Source organism: Myotis nattereri, assembly GCF_964212035.1.
Source record: "Myotis nattereri genome assembly, chromosome: 1".
Taxonomy (NCBI): domain Eukaryota; kingdom Metazoa; phylum Chordata; class Mammalia; order Chiroptera; family Vespertilionidae; genus Myotis; species Myotis nattereri.
In genome coordinates this window covers 112817976-112839060 of record NC_138075.1, presented here as the reverse complement: position 1 = coordinate 112839060, position 21085 = coordinate 112817976, and the positions used below count along the sequence as shown (strand labels likewise).

At 41.2% G+C, this 21085-nt stretch overlaps 1 protein-coding gene across 1 annotated transcript in view; it reads right to left on the bottom strand.

The window, feature by feature from the left end:
• The window catches only part of HEXA (hexosaminidase subunit alpha), a 31460-nt gene extending 13742 nt beyond the window's left edge, over nt 1-17718 (bottom strand). Inside the window, exon 1 of the mRNA XM_081085094.1 lies at nt 17434-17718. Coding sequence (XP_080941220.1) covers nt 17434-17686 — 253 coding nt within the window. The 5' untranslated portion in view covers nt 17687-17718. The remainder of the gene's footprint in view (nt 1-17433) is intronic.
• Between the last annotated feature and the right edge of the window lie 3367 nt (nt 17719-21085).

Here is a 21085-nt window from a genome sequence, read left to right as displayed (position 1 = left end):
CTTCCCCTCCCCCTCCTCTTCCCTCTCCCTTTCTCCCTCCCCCTCCTCTTCTTCCTCTCTTCCGTCAAGGTATATACCTTTGCTTTCTTTCTTTCTTGGCTTAGGAAACACTGCTCTCTCTTGGTTTTCCTTCTAACTTCTTGAATATGCTTCATCATTCTTGTTTTTTTCACCAATGTCTATGTGCTGGTGTTCCCCAAGTCATAGACTGCTCTTTTTCTCCTCAGTTATGCTCTCTCTGGACAACCCCATCCACTCCCACATAGGCTGATGACTCTTAAACCTTCATTTCTATGCCAACCCTCCTGAAGCTCTAGACCAGTGGTTCTCAACCTTCCTAATGCCGTGACCCTTTAGTACAGTTCCTCATGTTGTGGTGACCCCCAATTTCATTGTTACAAATTGAACATAATTAAAGCATAGTGATTAATCACGAAAACAATATGTAATTATATATGTGTTTTCCGATGGTCTTAGGTGACCCCTGTGAAAGGGTCGTTCGACCACCAAAGGGTTCGCGACCCACAGGTCGAGAACCGCTGCTCTAGACTCATACACCTCTGCTCAAATGTCTCAAAAGCACCTTGAAGCTTAAATACAAAACTGAACCAACTCTTCATTCCTTTTCCTGGCTGATTATCTCTCTCGGTTTGACAACAGCACCATCTATTAAATCAATAGATCATAAACCCAGACCATAAACCTCCTCCTCCCCCTACCTTTTTAAGTAGATCTCAAGTTAATTCATTCAATATTTACTGTCTGTCTACTATGTATCAAACACTGTGTTAAGCACTGAGATTACAACAGTGGAAAAGAAAGATCCAATTAAGTCTTATAACTACAAATCCATATTATCACAACATCATCACCATCTTCCCACTTCCATTGGTCAATGCCTTAATTCAGCCTCTCATAAATTATCACCTGGATGACTATAAAAAAATCTCCCAGGTGGTCTTTCCCTGCCTCCATGTATACCCCATTTCAATCTACTATGCTTTGTGATCTTTTAATATGAAAATGAGCTTATGACAATCTCTGCCCAAAGTCCTCCAATGGCTCCCATAGCTTTCAGGATAAAGTCCAGAATCCACTGGATGACAGTAAGAACTCCAGCCGTGTCTTTCTCTGTTGTAGAAACTCTGTATAGAAACTCTCACAGTAGCACAATGAACTCTTTACAGAACCCTGAATACCCCCAATTTTCTCCATACTTTTCTTTGCACACATTGCTTTTTCCAATTGAAACAAATTTGCATTGCTTCCACATCTCACCTGATTAAGAAACAGCGCTGGTTTTCCTTTTATAAAGCTTTGCTATTAGGCCCCCTCCCTTTCCTAAGAGACCTTCCTATATGATCATGAATCAATACATACATACATTTTCATGACATTTATCTAAATATACGCTGTTTGTCCATTTCCTCACTGAGGCTGTGAGTTCCTCAACAGCAGGGACCAATCTCAGAGTCTTTGTATTCCCAGCACCTGACACAATAAATATTTCCTGAAAATAATGAATGATGCTAGAATTTAAAAATGCATACTTAATGTTATCTATGCATAATGATTATGCTACATGATAATCAGGTATAAATGACAAACAGTTAATGTAGAGATTACTTTTATACACCCAAACCTAGTATTTTTGGGACTGGGGTGCAGATGGTAAGAAGATATACAGGCATACAGAAAGTACCTTTTTAGACACTGCTCTGAAAAGGGGTCCATAAATCTAAAGATTCATGACTTTTCACTTTTCTGGACAGAACAACTCATTGCTACATTAGGTTATCTGGAAACTCTGTCTTTATCTCAATGCACAATAGCCTCTGCTTCCACCAGCCCTTCTCCTCCCTCAATCAAAACATTTCTATCATATCAATGTGTTTAATTCATAGAATCTTAGCAGCATGGAGAAAACACATTCATTTTGGTTATAAATTGGCATTTGGTTTGGTTTCTGGAGCGGAAACTAGGAAAGTCAACCCAGCCTTTGGCACCTTCCCACTCTTTCAGGTCTACGTAGCCCTGTATGTCCTTGTACTCGCCTAGGCTGGTGCCAATGTTACTGCTTCTCCACGTCCACTTTGTTCCCCTCCCTCTAACCCCTTTATATACATAACATCCAGGCTTCCTTTCCGGATACTCAACCTAATAAAAACCCTTGAAATAATTCATTTCCCACTCATTTTTTCATTCCAACCAAAATATATTGAGCACTTACTGTGCATCGGGAACTATGCTAGGTGCTGGGCAGTTAAAAAGAAAAACAAGCCCTGGTCCCTGCCCTTGAGGAGCTCACAGTCTAGTGGGAGAGACAAATACAAACAACAGCTACAAAACAGCACGATAAGGACCACAGTAGATATTATAGCTATCTCCAAAAAGGGAAGCAGGCTTAACCTTGGAGGGAACCTCTGCCCAGGAACCTTGAACCCCGAGTTGGTGTTTGCCAGGCCATCAAGAGGGGATGAGGTACTCCAAAGCCTGGGAAGCAGTTAGTGCGAAAGTACACTGGGGTGGGTAGGGAAAGAGGCAAGGCCACCCCTGTCAAACTTCTTATCCCAGTAAAGCAGGAGTCTGAGAAGCCAGCTGCCTGAGCCTGGAGCCCCCGCCTAGTGCTGCTGAATTCAGTTTGGACCATGGTGCATCCTCCCAAGTCCCAAGATTGTGCATCCTCCAGAGACATCTAATTCCTACTCAGAAGTGCAACTGGTCCAGACCACAGATTAATCCTGGATGCTCTTCCTTCCGTCTTCTTTTGTAAAAATTGTAGTTAAAAGTTTTCTTTTCCCCTCTACTTTTAAAACTTGATGTATTCTCCTCCTCTTCCCCTATGACCCCATTGAAAACATCTCCCTATAATTATACACTCCAAGAGATAACCTGGTTAACATATTGCACAGTGTTTAAATTTTTGAAAAGACATAGATTATTAATTTTTAAAACAAAAAGAGAGCCTAATACATATTAGTAACTTTTTCCCCACTTACCAAAATGATCTGCAAATCTTTTAATATCAACATATATAAATCTACATCACTTGTAGATGCTGAATAGAATCCCATTTTTTAGATACACTTCAAAGATTTAAAGTCCTAACTTCTCTCCTCTTTGTTGACATCTGGACATACTTTGAAGTTTTTGACATTATAAACAATATCTAGTAAATAGTTGTGCGTATCCTTTTTAAAAAGTGTTTGTGAGAGATTTCTGTAGGAAAATTCCTAGAGGTGAAAATGTTAAGCCAAAGATATGAAAGATTTTTGTTTTGATACTGCCAAATTACTCTTCCAAAATTATTGCACTGATTTATATCTGAACCAACATATGTGGGCCCATCTCTTCAAATCCTTCCAAAACTAGACTGTCTCAATGCTTTTTCATTAGTGCCAGCCTGATAAATATATCATTTTAAAATTTGTATTTCTTTAATAATGAATAAATTTGAGCACTGCTTTGCATTTACTGGCTGTATTCTTTGTACTTTTTTTGGTTAATTTTCTTTTATTGATTTGTAAAGGTCTTCCTAGATTTTAAACTTGTCTTCTAAGGTTGCAAATATTCACTCTATTTTGACTTTCTTTCTTCCTTTCTTTCTTTCTTTCATTCATTCATGTTCATTTTCACCTGAGGATGTTTTTTCATTGGTTTTCAAAGAGAATGGAAAGGAGGGAGAGAGGGAAGAGGAAAGACAGACAGAGAGAAACATCAATGTGAGAGAGACACATAGATTGGTTGCCTCCCATCCGTGCCCTAACCAGGACTGAGGACAAACCCACAACCCAGGTAATCAAACCCGGGATCCTTCTGTGCAACGGCCAACACTCTATCACTGAGCCACACCGGCTAGGGCATGACTTTTATTTTTTAATCTTATGGGTTATTTTACTTTACTTTTATGCAGTGAAATCTGTTCATTTCTTCCTTTATTTGCTGGCTTAGCAAGTCCTCCTCTACCCCTAGGAGTATATGAATAGTCTCCTTTATTTCCTTCTAATATTTTGATGGCGTACCTTTTATCTTTAGATCTTTAACCCACCTGGAATTTTCTTTTGTGATTGATATGAGGTAAAGATTTAATTTTTTTCTAAATGGATAATAAGCCATCCCTACCCATTTATTGACTAATCTAGCTTTTCACTTTTAATTGGAAATTCACCCTTTATCACATATTAAGTTCTCATGTATATATGAACTCTTATTTATTTCTGGAACTTATTTTCTTGGCAACCTTATAGGCAGGGAAATCTACCATGTCATATTTCTATCACCTTTTGTCACTCTGCCCAATATATAATTGCCTCTGCTCATTTTTGGACCCATACTCCCATTCCTGTAAGTGTTTGCTCTCCTCCACAAACCACCTGCACTACATGTCACCCACTCCCACAAACCTTCTAGAATCTTGTTCCATGGTTATTTAACTATCAAATTATTAGTCTTTTCTACTTCCTCCTTAACAGAAGTTGGCTCTCCTAGGAATGCTACCTCTCCTACAAGTCATTCTGAGGCAGCTCCTTCTCAATCCTCGGGTTGGGATCTGGGGTTGCTGTCAGGCCTTTTAGCTTCAAGTGAAAACAAAATAGAACAAAATAAAAACACGCCTGACGTGTGGCTCAATAGTTGAGCATCATCCTATGAACCAGGAGGTAACGGTTCAATTTCGGGTACGGGCATATGCCTGGGTTGTGGGTTCAATCCCCAGTAGAGGGCGTGCAGGAGGCAGCCGTCAATGATTCGCTCTCATGATTAATGTGCCTATATCTCCCTCTCCCTTCCTCTCTGAAATCAATAATATATTAAAAAAACAAATCACAAAAAAATGCTCTTCTGTGGCTCATGCCATCCAGCTGTAAAATCTTGAGCCTCTCCTTGTCACAACAGCCTGCAACTTCCTGGTTACTTCTTTATTTACCCAAGACTTTGGATCTTCCTCCCCATCCTAAAGCTTGCTATTATCCCAGATGATTTTAATACTCAAGAGGAAGAACTAACCCACATTCTGGCTTAGCAGTAATCCAACACCTTTTTCCTCCTCACCCCCACCCCCACATGGTCACCTTTTGGAAATTCTTGTCCCCTGGAAGTGCTCCAACTTATTCTCTCAAGCTTCAGTACCATGTAGCTGTTTGCTAGAAACTAGACACCTCACACTTAACAGGTCCAAAATCAAACTTACTTTTTATTATTCTCACCCCACTTCTAGCCTCTTAATCAGTATCTGTCTCTTTTCATTCCATCCTTCCTCCCTTCCCTTCCTCTCCTGCTGTTTTCCATCTTTGTCAATGGCAGCAGAAGACATTCAAATTGCTACATCATAAATCTAGAGTGTTTCTCAGATGATTTGAGTCTACTACTCTAGCTTCAGAAACTGCTGGTTCACCCTGGAACTGTGTGCTTCAACCATACTGACCTCGAGTTCCTTGAATATGGCATGAAAGCTTCTTTCCTGAAGGCTTTTCCCACATGCAGTTCTTTTTATGTGGATTACTACGTCCACCTCCACCAACTCCTACTTTCAGATCTGATTAGACAGCTCTTTATGGAAGCCTCTCAAAATGTACCTACAAATGCACACACACACTTGGGTCAGGTGCTCCCAAAGCACATTGTACCTCAATTATCAGCAAAAATCACACTTCTTTGTATGTCTGAATTCACACTTCCAGAGACTGCAAATTCTTTAAGGAGGGGGCAGTTCAATTAATATTCTTTGGACCAGAGCTACTGAAAAACTATAGTTGCTTAAAATCCTACTGGTACTAAGATGGATGGAAGGAAAGAAGCCAGCCAGAAATACTACCGGAATATTGATAATGATGGGCCAGGTATCAAAATATTCATAGCCTGAGTGCTATCAATTAAATAATTAAATGTTAGAAGTAATTAACACTAGAGTGTGATTCAAATCGCTATTTGGTATAATACTTGATGAAGACACGAGTCGATTGCCCCACAATTGTACAGTAAAAAGAGCACAATATCTGCAGACAGACAGGTCTGACTGGAATTTTTGCTCTGCTCCTGCCAGCTGTAACCCTGGACATGTCATTCAGCCTCTGTGAGGCTCAGTTCTGAAGGATGGAGATAATACCAACCTCATAGAATTGTTATGAAGATCAAGGGCATAGTATACAGCAAGTGCGAAACATTCAATAAATGCTAGTTTCTTTCCATTTTCTACTTCCATTTTCCCCATAGGTCAGGGGGTGGGGGCCTTGTGGGATAACCATACCATTAGCAGCAACTTCCCCAAGGGCATTTCATGAACTTCTTTCAGAAGCCTGAAGGCTCCATGACTGTGTGATGCCACCTTGTATAACAAACAGGCTGACACTCAACACATAAGAGGAACATAGGCTTGGAACTCTGAATCTGCCTCAAACTAGGACTGTGGTCCCAGTCAAAAGATCAAAGCTACTAATGTGGGATCCCAGTACTGGTTACCATCAGGACAAAGTCAAACAGGACAGAATTAAAAACTTTTCTTCCAGTGTACCTGGTAAGCCATTTCCCTTGTTCCCATTCCAAAGCTTTACAAAAGCGGAGGCTGCTTACTGACACCTGAGCTGGCAAATGCCCAAATTTCTACACCTGAGCACACATGTCCAAAGCAAAGAGCTCTACACTATAGCCAAACCCCAACTAACCTCAAATGTGGCCACAATGGTAGCACACCACTATTGGCTGGAGATCAGGATTGAGTGCATTTCAGGAAGCTCCCAGGGGTCGCCAATCGGTGGTCACCAGACCATTGGTGGTCCGTGAGGTCCAAAAGGTTGGCGACCACTGGTTAAGCAATAACAGAAGCTTAAAACAGAAGCAAAGGAAATGAAAGAGAGAAGTTCCTGACTCAATAACGGATCTTATTAGCTAGAACCAGGAATAGAGAAGAGAAGCAAATCTGTTTCTCTATGACAATGAACTACAGAACATAAACCTTAAGGCAGATCACAGAAAACCATTCCACAAAAACTCTCTCATGTCTACAGACACAACCTCCTCTCTTCAGCTGACCTTGCTGTCAGTGCCCCCACAAAGTGGGAGAAAGGTCCTACTTAATCCAACTGGTTAAACCTCTTGATGGTGCAAACTGACTCTACTCTTATCACTTATTTCCAGGGCCAGCAGGGGAAATTTACAAAAACGCAGAAACATAACAGTGACCTTCTTCATTTCTAAAAGAAGAATTAGTTAGGCAATAAAACTTTCCTTCTGTATAATCAACGGGAAAAGGATTAGTTTTATTCCTTTAACAGGCTAATATGTTGACAATGAGCCCCAGAAAGAGGCTGTATAGCTATAAGAAGAAAAAAAAAAAAGCCTAAACCTGCTATTAGAAACAAAAACAAACCAAAAAAAGAAGGTACCAACAGGCAAAACTCTACAATGCCCTGCTTCACTCGTTTGGTGGGTGAAAGAAGAGCAGGAGGGACACCACTGAGACTGACTTTTTATTTTTGTGTGTTTTTTTTTAAAAAAAAACCACTGAATTCTTCCTTCTACTTACATGTAAAGACATTCATCACTATCTCCTTGTTATCTTCAGAAATGTTTGGAATATAGGCAGATTATTTTAAAAGCAGCAGTAGCTACTTGGAAATTAAGCAGGTTGCCTGAGGGCACATCCTATATAATAAAAGCCTATGCAGTGAATCACAGACATTCCAGAAAACTGGGATCTTAAGCCAGCCAAAGGAATGACATTTCAATTTCTCAATTTTATTTTTTTATTATTTTGTTTGCTTTTTTTTTTTTGCTTTTTTCTTTGTTTTCCCTTTTTTTGTTGCTTTTTTTTCTTTCTTCTTTCTTTGTTCTCCTTTTTTTTGTTTGTTCCTTTATTTCCTACTTCACTCACATTATTTTTTCAACCACATGAGCAACAGACATGTGAGCGGCACGCTCTTGTCCAGGGAGCATCAGCCCCGTGAGCAGCCTGCTTCGAGCCTAAAAGCAGTAGCCTCATGTGGCCTGCCCCTGTCCAAGGAACAACAGCTGTGTGAGCAGCCCGCTTCCCTGTCCGAAGAGCAGCAACCACACGAGCAGTCCAACCTGTCTGAGGAGCAGCAGCCGCACGAGCAGTCTTCCTACGTCTGAGGAGAGGCAGCCCTGCGCAGGCCGCCCCCATCCGAGGAGCAGCAGCTGTGCACAGCCCGCACCCTGCACTAGTCCGAGGAGCAGCAGCTGCACAAGCACCTTGCCCTCGCCCAAGCAGCAGCAGCTGCACGAGCAGCCTGCCCAATCCGAGGAACAGCAGCTGTGTGAGCAGCCCGCCCCCATCCGAGGAGCAGCAGTTCTGCGAGTGGCCCGGCCCCATTCGAGGAGCAGCGGCAGCCCATCCCGGTCCGAGGAACAGCAACCACACGAGCTGACGGTCCACATCCGAGGAGTGGCAGCTCTATGCAGCACGCACCAGTCCGAGGAGCAAAGCCACAACAGCCTGCACCTGTCCGACAAGCAGCAGCCGGTCCTAGGAGCAGTAGCCCCACAAGCAGCCCACCACATCAGAGGAACAACAGCAGCGTGCAGCCAGCCCCCATTCAAGGATCAGCAGCCACGTGAGCAGTCCGCCCCAGTTCAAGGAGTAGCAGCTGCGTGTGTAGTCCGCCCCATCCAAGGAACAGCAGACTTGTGATCAGCACATCCTCTGTCTGAGGAACAGCAGCTGTGTGTGAAGCCTCCCCCCACCAGCCAGAGGAGCCACCACAGCCGTGAACAGCACCCACCACAGGAGCTCCTGCCAACTAAGGAGCAGCTGCTACAACAACCGCCCAAGGAGCAACCACAGCCCGAGGAGCCACTGTCACCCAAGGAGCAGCCCCTGAACGACTCAACATCTAGATCTGTCGGTGAGATCAAACATGGGTAGACAAAGAAACCCCCAAAGGAAAGAAAAAGAGGACTTGCCAGAAAAGCAGCTAAGTGAAACCGAGGCATGCAGCATGACAGAAAAAGAATTCAGATTAAGGGTTCTAGAATGCATAAACCGGATGGAGGAAAAAAATCAACAACTTATGCAAGAAGCAAGAAGAAACAGATGAAAAAAAATCAATAAATTATGTAAGAACCAATAAGAAATGAAGAGTGATATAGCTGCAATAAAAAACACCATTGAAAGTTTCAACAGTAGACTAGGAGAAGCGGAGGACTGAATTAGCAAATTAGAAGACAGGGAAACAAAACACACCCAAACTGAACTGCAATTGGAGAAAATAATTAAAAGACAGGAGGAGAGCCAAAGGGAGCTATGGGACAACATGAAACGAAACAACATACGAATAATAGGGGTGCCAGAACAACAGGAAGAGGAACAAGACTTAGAAAACCTATTTGAAGAAATAATATCAGAAAACTTCCCTGAGGTGGGGAAGAAAAAAGTCACACAAGCACAGAGAGTCCCAAACAAGGTGAACCCGAAAAGACCCACACCAAGACACATCATAATTACCATGGCAAATGTTCAGGACAAAGAGAGAATCTTAAAGGCTGCAAGAGAGAGACAGAAAGTTACATACAAGGGACCTCCCATTAGAATATCAAATGATTTCTCAACAGAAACACATCAGGCCAGAAAAGAATGGACGGAAATTTACAAAGCGATGTAAAGCAAAGGACTGAATCCAAGAAAACTCTATCCAGCAAGGCTCATTCAAAATGGAAGGGGAAATAAGAAGCTTCACAGACAAAAAAAAGGCTAAGGGAGTTTATCACCACCAAGCCAGCAATGCAAGAAATGCTAAAGGGACTGGTGTAAAAAAGAAGAAATAAAAAGCTCAGAAAGAAAACAGCCACAAAAATAGAAATGGCTACAAACAAGTACCTTTCACTAATAACTTTAAACGTAAATAGACTAAATGCTCCAATCAAAAGACATCGAGTGGCTGAATGGATAAAAAAACATGACCCTTACATTTGCTGTCTACAAGAGACCCACCTCAGAAGAAGGGACTCACACAGACTAAAAGTGAAGGGATGGAAAAATATCTTTCAGGCAAATAGAAATGAAAAAAAAAAGCTGGGGTAGCAATACTTATATCGGACAAAATAGACCTCAAAGTGAAGGCCATAACAAGAGATAAGGAAGGCCACTTCATAATACTAAAGGGATCAATACAACAAGAGGATGTAACCCTAATAAACATATATGCACCCAATGCCGGAGCACCCAAATACATAAAAACACTCCTGGAAGATAACAAGGGAGAGATCAACAACAATACAATCATAGTAGAGGACTTTAATACACCACTGACATCACTGGATAAATCCTCTAGACATAAAATTGGCAAAGAAACAGCAATCCTAAATGACTCACTAGATCAGATGGACCTAATTCACATCTTCAGAACATTTCACCCTAAAGCCACGAAATATACGTTCTTCTCAAGTGCTCATGGGACATATTCAAAAATAGACCACATACTGGGTCACAAACAAAGTCTCCCCAAATTCAAGAAGATTGAAATCATACCAAGCATCTTCTCAGACCACGATGGCATAATATTAGAAATAAACTACAATAAAAACAACCCAAAATACTCAAACACTTGGAAGCTGAATAGCATGTTACTAAATATTGATTGGGTTATCAATGAGATCAAAGAAGAAATTAAAAACACCCTGGAAACTAATGACAATGAAAACACAACAATCCAAAACCTATGGGACACAATGAGAGCAGTCCTGAGAGGGAAGTTTATAGCTCTACAAGCCTATCTCAAAAAACAAGAAAAAATGGTAGTAAAATCATCTAACTCTGCAACTTAAAGAATTAGAAAGAGAGCAACAATAAAACCCCAGAGTGAGCAGAAGGAAGGAGATAATAAAGACTAGAGCAGAAATAAATGACATAGAGACCAAAAAACAAAAACAAACAAACAATACAGAAAATCAATGAAACCAAGAGCTGGTTCTTTGAAAGGATAAACAAGATTGACAAACCTCTAGCCAGGCTCACCAAGAAGCAAAGAGAGAGGAACCAAATAAATAAAATCAGAAATGATAGAGGCAAAATAACAACAGACCCCACAGAAATACAAATGATTGTTAAAAAATACTATGGACAACACTACTCCAACAAACTAAACAACCAGGAGGAAATGGACAAATTCCTAGAAAAATACAACATTCCAAAACTCAATCAGGAAGAATCTAAAAATCTCAACAGGCTAATAACTATGGAAGAAATTGAAGCAGTCATCAAAAAGCTCCCATCAAACAAAAGCCCAGGAACAGACGGCTTCACAGGGGAGTTTTAACAAACAGTCAAGGAAGAACTAAAACCTATCCTCCTCAGACTACTACAAAAAATTCAAGAGGAAGGAACACTTCCAAGCTCATTCTATGAAGCCAGCATCACCCTAATACCAAAACCAGGTAAAGACAACACAATGAAAGAGAATTACAGGCCAATATCCCTCATGAACATAGATGCCAAAATCCTCAACAAAATCTTAGCAAATCGGATCCAGCAATACATCAGAAAGATCATACACCATGACCAAGTAGGATTTATCCCAGGGATGCAAGGATGGTACAATATCCGCAAATCAATAAACGTGATACATCACATAAACAAATTGAAAGAAAAAAACCACATGGTCATATCAATTGATGCAGAAAAAGCATTTGACAAAATCCAACACCCATTTTTGATAAAAACTCTCAGCAAGGTGGGAGTAGAAGGATACCTCAACATAATAAAAACCATATATGACAGGCCCACAGCCAACATCATACTCAATGGACAAAAAGTAACATCATTTCCCCTAAGAACAGGAACAAGATAGGGATGCCCACTCTCACCACTCCTGTTCAACATAGTACTGGAAGTATTAGCCATTGCAATTAGACAAGAAGAAGAAATAAAAGGCATCCAAATTGGAAAAGAGGAAGTAAAACTATCCTTATTTGCAGACGACATGATATTATACATACAAAACCCTAGAGACTCCATCAAAAAACTACTAGACTTAATACATGAATTTGGCAATGTAGCAGGATACAAAATTAACCCCAAGAAATCTGAGGCATTTCTATACACCAACAGTGAACTTTCAGAAAGAGAGATTATAAAAACAATCCCGTTTACCATCGCACCAAAAAAATTAAGCTACCTAGGAATAAACTTAACTAAAGAGGTAAAAGACCTCTACTCAGAAAACTACAGGACCTTGAAAAAAGAGATAGAGGAAGACATAAACAGATGGAAGAACATACCGTGTTCATGGATTGGTAGAATCAACATCATTAAAATGTCCATACTACCCAAAGCAATCTATAAATTCAACGCACTTCCCATTAAAATACCAATAGCATACTTCACAGATCTAGAACGAACTCTCCAAAAATTCATCTGGAATAAAAAAAGACCCCGAATAGCTGCAGCGATCCTGAGAAAGAACAAAGTAGGTGGGATCTCAAGCTGTATTACAAAGCCACTGTTCTCAAAACTGCCTGGTACTGGCACAAGAACAGACTTATAGATCAATGGAATAGAATAGAGAGCCCAGAAATCGGCCCAAACCAATATGCTCAATTAATATTTGACAAAGGAGGCAAGAACATACAATGGAGCCAAGGAAGTCTCTTCAATAAATGGTGTTGGGAAAATTGGACAGATATATGCAAGAAAATGAAACTAGACCACCAACTTACACCATACACAAAAATAAACTCAAAATGGATAAAGGACTTAAATGTACGACGGGAAACAATAAAAATTCTAGAAGACTCCAAAGGCAACAAAATCTCAGACATATGCCAAAGCAATTTCTTCACTGATACAGCTCCTAGGGCACTTGAAACTAAAGAGAAAACGAACAAATGGGACTACATCAAAATAAAAAGCTTCTGCACAGCAAAAGAAACCATCAACAAAACAACAAGAAAGCCCACTGCGTGGGAAAACATATTTGCCAATGTCATATCTGATAAGGGCCTAATCTCCAAAATTTATAGGGAACTCATACAACTTAACAAAAGGAAGATAAACAATCCAATCCAAAAATGGGCAAAGGATCTAAATAGACACTTTTAAAAAGAGGACATTCAGAAAGACAAGAGACATATGAAAACATGCTCAAAGTCACTAATCATCTGAGAGATGCAAATCAAAACAACAATGAGGTACCATCTCACACCTGTCAGAATGGCTATCATCAACAAATCAACAAACAACAAGTGCTGGAGAGGATGTGGAGAAAAGGGAATCCTCCTGCACTGCTGGTGGGAATGCAGACTGGTACAGCCATTATGGAAGACAGTATGGAATTTCCTCAAAAAACTAAAAATGGAACTCCCATTTGACCCTGTGATCCCACTCCTAGGATTATATCCCAAGAAACCAGAAACACCAATCAGAAAGGATATATGCACACATATGTTCATAGCAGCACAATTCACCATAGCTAAGATCTGGAAACAGCCTAAGTGCCCATCAGCAGATGAATGGATTAGAAAACTGTGGTACATCTACACGATGGAATACTATGCTGCTGTAAAAAGGAAGGAACTCTTACCATACGCAACGGCATGGATGGAACTGGAGAGCATTATGCTAAGTGAAATAAGCCAGTCAATGAAGGAAAAATACCACATGATCTCACTCATTCATGGATAATAAAGACCATTATAAACTTATGAACAATAATAGATACAGAGGCAGAGCTGCCTCAAACAGATTGTCAAACTGCAGCAGGAAGGCCAGGGAGGGTTGGGGGGCAGGAGGGAGGGGGGTAAGAGATCAACCGAAGGACTTGTATGCATGCATATAAGTATAACCAATGGACATAAGACACTGGGGGGTAGGGGAGGCCAGGGGATTGTCAAGGGCGGGGGAAAAAAGGAGACATATGTAATACTCTTTGTAATACTTCAAGCAATAAAACAATAAAAAAAATATTAATAATAAAAAAAAGCCTATGCAAATTAACCGAACTGCGGAACAACTGGTGGAATTAGCAGTCGTTATGATGTGCACTGACCACCAAGGGGCAGATGCTCAACACAGGAGCTGCCCCCAGCCCGCAGGACCCAGGACAGCCAAGGCAGGTGCCACTGGGGGTCCCCTAATCGCCCTGCCAGTTGCCCCGCAGATCAGCCCTGATCGCCACCCAGGCCTAGGGACCCTACCCATGCACGAATTTTGTGCACCGGGCCGCTAGTAGTTAAATAAGTGACTAGTAAACATTCTCTGGCTGGTTCCTGAATAAATCATGCTCCAGACCAAGTGCTCCACTGTATACAGTCTTCAAGCAGAAAATACAAGGCAGGGGGATCAACAATGGCTCAAGGAAATAAGACTTGAATTTTTCATTATCCAGGCCCAGACTACCACACACACCTTGATCAAGCAGAGCTCCTTGGGGGCTTAGTACTATCCAGATTATCTAAAAAGTGTTACAAATTAGTAGTAAAGAAAAAACCAGAGAGGAGAGGCTGATTGAGGCACAACAATTATTTTGCTCCTAAAAACTAGATCCTTCTACCTATCCCCTTTCCAAATCTTATTATTTCTCCTCCTAATGTGTCCCTCTATTCTCCTTCACAATTAAAATTGCCGAAACCGGTTTGGCTCAGTGGATAGAGCGTCGGCCTGCGGACTGAGGGGTCCTAGGTTCGATTCCGGTCAAGGGCATGTACCTGGGTTGCGGGCACATCCCCAGTAGGGGATGTGCAGGAGGCAGCTGATCGATGTTTCCCTCTCATCAATGTTTCTAACTCTCTATCTCTCTCCCTTCCTCTCTGTAAAAAATCAATAAAATATATTTAAAAAATAAATAAATAAATAAATAAAATAAAATAATTCTACTACAGAATTCTATGTTGCTTTCTTCCTCTTTTGCTTTTAAAAGAAGAAACTTAGTGGAAATCAAGTCAATGATAATTAACTTGGTCTTGTCCTTGTTATGGGAAAGGTTAAAATACACAGCCACTAGTCCAATTAGAGTGGAGAAAACCAATCAGCATTATTCTTTCTCTCCAGCCATTAAATACTATGGCTTCAATCAACTAGTTTCAGGGAAAGCAAAGAAGACAGCAGGCAAATGACATCATCAGATTTAGCCACTTAACCTGAAAAATTAGGGCTTTATCAGTTCCATTAATCACCCAAAAAAGTATTTGGGCAACATTAGATGGGTGCCATCCCAAATGATCAGATCTTTGATTTGCAAACAGCATGTGGCTTAATAACCAAAACACAGAACTAGATATCTAGAGCCTAAAATAATTCCATTTAACAGGTTTAACAATATGTAGCACACACTATCCAGTTGACAGAAACACCTCTCAATGACAGGTAGCAAATCCTAAACATCTCCATAGATCACTTAGCAGCTGGAGGGCTATGGCTAACCCTTAAGGTGAATTCAGAATAGAATGGATACTCAGTACTAGACTTGTTTTCAGAAAAGGGAAGTATGAATCTCACTGAATTCGAGGTTCAGATCAAAACCAGAAGTTGTGCTACATTAAGAAAAACACTGGTCTACAACTACAAGGAAGTTATTTGGAGGAACGGGATGAAAAGCAGTTAGCGAAGATTTAACTTGCATATGTTGTTTTCTTTACTAAAATCAGCCCCCAGGAGAAATATACCCTTGTTTGGGCATTGTTGATGGTACTTTCCTTTCCATCAATTCATCTCTTCCTACCCCCTCCCCAGAAATAGGATTATAGCTCAAGTCATCTGAAAGCCTCACCAGAAAACTGTTTCAAAGGGAAGGCTCCATGGGAAGGACAACAGAGAAAGAAGTTACTCATATGTCTTTGGTAATGTTCATCCAAACCAGTTTTTATTATCTTTCAATGGATAAGAACTCCTCAACTAGTAGAGTAAATTCATTCACAAAAAGGTAATAAAATTAAATAAACACTTTATTTAATTTCTTATCTGTCTCCAAATCTATTTCATTAGGAATTTACAGCACCTTATTGTCACATAACCATGGTTTCTATTTTCTTGATTAAACTGTAGCTCTACTGTAATGGAGGTAAAGGCTTAATTTAGAAGTACAGGAATTATCCTAATTTATACAATAGTAGTAAACATCCTAATTACCTACCTTTTGAGCATTTTATAATATACTGTGTCCTTTTGCTTCATATTTCCCCACTTGGACTGTAAAACTTGAACCTAGGTCTTCTACTTTTCTTATAACATCCATAGAGCCCACCACTAGGATAGGCACAAAGCCAGGCCCTAACTGTTCTATATAAAACTAAACATATTTTGAGTGCCAATCCTGTGTAAAGCATTCTAATATTTGTCACAAAGGGCTAAGAGAAATATGTGATATACCACACAACAATAGCAGGCCTTTTATCCTCCCAGCCTAACGCATTTCACCTTGATGCCAAGACACTCTGACATTCTCTAACTGCCATCTGTTTAATTACATGCTTTTAATTCTATATCAAATGAGAATTTTTGTGAAAGTAATTTAAGCACAGTTGAAATATCACTCAAAATGATGTTACCATATGGCCCAACCATAAATATGGTTTCCACTCATAACACCTACACGTCACAACCAGAGAACTAGATTCCAGATTTTCAAAACTCTAAATTTTACATCCATAAAATAGAATTTGATTCTTTTGTGTTGCTGACTGCACTCATTAATTTGCTTTAAAATAATAATCTTCAAACACAATTTTCAGCAGCTGCCCTAAAGAAAATTGCTAACCCCTGCTAATTTAGATAAAACCAATATCCAAAGCACTCCTGACTTTTCATTTAATCCCACTTTATCTCCATTCCCGAACCTCATTCCTCACCACTCCCCAGCCCCCACCCTCATCACACATACCAGCGCAGCACTTTTGAGGTCAATCATAACCTTTGTGACTGCTCAAGCCCTGTACCCCTTCCTGGAATACCCTCCTTTCAGTTCAGCCCATTATATTCACCACCTCACTATAGGTGGTTGCTCAAAACTCATTTTCTTACGGAAGTGTTCTATGATTTCTCTCACGGTTTAAACATTTCCTGAACATGCTATGTGTCAGACACTGTCATGTAATTTTGCGTAAATCAATACATTTCTCACGTTTTGTTATACGAATTTTGGATGTCAGCTCTGGTCTCGACCCAGCCCTGGCCACAGCTTCACTAGGACCCTAGGACCCTTGAACACCGTAAGAGGGATCTCCTTAGGTGTCCACTGGCACAGTAACTGTAGTCCTATAGCAGGCATTTTGGGTGAAATACAGTCCGAGGGCAGGAGTTCAGTGAAGTGAATGGCATCAGTGGACTAAACCTTGGGGAGGCTGGGACAGCCGGAGGGACAGGGCAGGAGAAAGTGGAGACTACAGGGTAGGGCAAAAGCCCGACGAAGGGCATCTCAGGAAGTCTCTGGGGCGTTGTCCCAAGGCAGGCAGCCTCAGAGCCCAGAACCAGGCAGAGCAGGGCCGGCTCACCTGTGAGGGCAGCACGTTGCCAAGACTCGGAACCGAAGAGCAGGTCACGGTAGCGCTGGAAAGCCTCGTCGAGGACGGAGCAGCCCGACTGCGCGGCGGATCTGACGTGGTACTTGAATTGGAAGCTGTGCGGGGAGATGGTGTATTGCCAGTCGGAGGTCTGGATGTATTGGGGCCAAGGCCACAGGGCCGTGGCGGGCCCAGCGAACGCTGCCGCCAGCAGCAGCGAGAGCCAGAGCCTGGAGCCTGCCATGGCCCGCCAGTCTCCTCGGTCCCAGCGGGCCGGACCACGTGACTGCCGGGTCAGGTGAGCGGCGCCCGCGTGACAACCGGCGTGTCACGTGACCGGGTGCGGCTCTTCACCCGCGATTCCGGAACACAACCCTGCCCCTTCTCCTGGCGACCCCGGGCCTCCAGCGACTTGGGCAGCCGAGGGTGATGAGCATCGGCGATGGCCTGGTGCCGGCTGCTCGAGGGCCTGGTGGCGCATTCGCTGGTGTTCACCGCCGATGCCAGGCCTGCCCTCATCATAGCGCTGTGAGTGCCCCAGGCTATTGAAGTGCTACGGAGGGAGCAGGAAAGGAAAGTCCTTAGACTGGGGACTTCTAGGCTGAATCATGAAGGAGGAATAAGAGTTCGCCAAGAAGCAGAAGAGAGGATTAAAACCACAGATTGTGATTCGAAATGCTGTGGGGCTGGGATTAGGTAGTAGGAATCGCCCTTCTAGAGAGGAGATCATAAGATCACAAAAATATGATCTACTTATGACTGGGAATGGGGTGGGGGGATGTGCTTTCAGAGCAAGCTCGAGGTGTCCCAATTCCTGCTTCTAGTGGCTCTTCTCTTGATGGTTGATAATCTCCAAGTAACTGTCCCCCAATCCCTTCCCCCCAGGCAAAGCTTCACAAACTGGGGGTCTGTCCTTACTGGAAGTAGTAAGACAATGGTTGAACTTTAGGTCCAATGTGGAGAATGCCCAGAGATAAGACAGGGGCCTGGTCCTACAGGAGCTTATATAGAAGTCCAAGGCCAGGACTTCATTATCTGTGCAATTGAAAATCATCCCCTGATATCTGCATTTTAGAAATCTCATGTTGAGTAGTTGGATGAATATGAATCCAGTTAGTTTTTAAAAAAAAAAAAAGTAAATGGAAAGCTTGAATTAGAGCAGTGGGGAAGGAAGAGAGCTATAGATCCAGGAAATAGTGGGTATTCAGAAGCACAGGGCTTTATACAAGAGAGGTTTCTTGAGTCAGGGACACTGTCTTCCTTTTTCACTGTTATATTATCAGAGTGTAGTTGAATCACAGACTAAAAAAGGAGAATAAAATAATGCTATTGTTTGGCTGTTACATAAGTTTTTTTTTAAATCATAAAGTTTTATTTTAGTATTAGAAAAAGTGTGAAGGTAAGGAAAATGAACTTTTCAAAATAAAGGGCTCAGATGAACAGCTATATGCTAACAAGCTCGACAATCTGGAGGAAATGGACAAATTCCTAGCAAAATACAATCTTCCAAAACTGAATCAGGAAGAATCAGAAAACCTGAATAAGCCAATAACAAAAAAAATGAAATTGAAGCAGTTATAAAAAAACAAAACACAACTCCCACCAAACAAAAGCCCAATCCAGACGGCTTCACAGTGGAGTTTTACCAAACAGTCAAAGAAGAACTAACACCTATCCTCCTCAAACTATTCCAAAAAAATCCAAGAGGAAGGAACACTTCCAGGCCCTTTTTATGAGGCCAGCATTATCCTAATTCCAAAACCAGATAAAGACACTACAAAGAAAGAGAATTACAGGCCAATATCCCGGATGAACATAGATCCTAAAATCCTCAACAAAATATTAGCTAATCAGATGCAGCAATATATTAAAAAGATCATACACCATGACCAAGCAGGATTTATTCCAGGGATGTAAGGCTGGTATAATGTTCACAAATCAATAAATGTGATATATCACATAAATAAATTGAAAGCCAAAAATCACATGATCATATCAATAGACACAGAAAAAGCATTCAACAAAATCCCGCACCCACCTTTGAAAGTAGATAAATAACAAAAATAATACAATATTTGGTTGTTTTATCTATTTTTTCTATTATTTTTCTTTTATTTTTTAAAATATATTTTATTGATTTTTTACAGAAAGGGAGAGGTATAGAGAGTTAGAGACATCAATGAGAGAGAAACATCAATTCAGCTGCCTCCTGCACACTCCCCACCGGGGATGTGCCCACAACCAAGGTACATGCCCTTGACCAGAACTGAACCTGGGACCCTTCAGTCCGCAGGCCAACACTCCATCCACTGAGCCAAACCAGCCAGGGCTATGTTTCCTTTTATTAAAGACAGGTTATTAAATGAATAAAACATGCTTTAATTTCCATATCTATAGCTGCTGGTAAATTAGTTTACATAACAGAAAAAGAATTCACCGTCAGATAATGTGCCCAGATTTTTGGTCGCCACTCTAGATGCAGAAAGGAGGAAATGGCTAATTTTGTCTGGGGGAGTCTTTCACAAAGGATGTGACTTTTGAGCTAACTCCCAAGGCATGAGTTAGCCAATCAGGCAAGGAGAGTATAGAGAAAGCACAGGGGTGTGAAAGAAAATTCCACACTGATCACAGGGCTTATGGAATAGCAGAAGATACTAGTAATCATGTGCCATGATTATCTCACTTTTACTATACTCCTCTCTCCCTGGAATCCCTCTCCCACCTCCCACTTCTACTCCCACCACCTACCTGAAAGTTTAAGCTTATATTTTATCACCCTGTAAGTCTTCTCTGATTCCTCAAACTTGGGTAAAATCCCATAACCCTTTGAGCTTATCTCCATCAGAGCACTTATCTCATAGTATTGTAATTGCCTGTCCATTTGTCTGTCTTCTCCACTAGAGTAAAAGGTCCTCAAACAACAGATTCTGTGTTCAGTGTCTATCATAGAGTAGATACTCAATGAAGATTTGTTAAGTGAACGGCTGACGGGCCCTGAATATCTCTTTTCTTAGTTAGCAGCTTCTACATATCCTTCAGGTCTTAGCCTAAACCAGGGCCTCTGATGTTAGGATTTTTAGACCCAAATAGAGCAAATTTATATAGTTAAGATAATTATGTGGTGTTTAAGGCCCTTTAAATAGGGGCTCCTTTTGCTTAAACTACATCTTGTTCCAGGTATCCTGATGGCTGCTCTATCTGTAATTATATTGTCTTTAGTCTGAACTCTTAGGCCTTCCTGCCTATAGCCTTAATGGTTATAGATGCTAATGCTGGCCAAATCCAAAGTAGTAATCTGAAACTCCTTAAGTGGGATGTTAATTAAACCATAATCTGAGTATATAAGTCCTTTACAGAAAATCATTCAGACCCTACATTATTGCCCACTGGAATTCCAGATTGCCCTGAAAGATTTATCACTCACTCCTTGCTTTCCTCCCATTCTTTTCCTGCCTGGGTCTTCCATAATTATTTTCCATTCTTACCTAGTAGCCAGACTACAGTCTCCAGGAACTCTAGAGCACAGATACCTTCAACTTTTCTCTCCTTTAGCCATCTGTTACCATTTGGCTTTAGAAATGTTAGTGCCATATTATTGTGATACAGATTTCCAAAATGTCCAATTTCACTGATGCTACAGGTG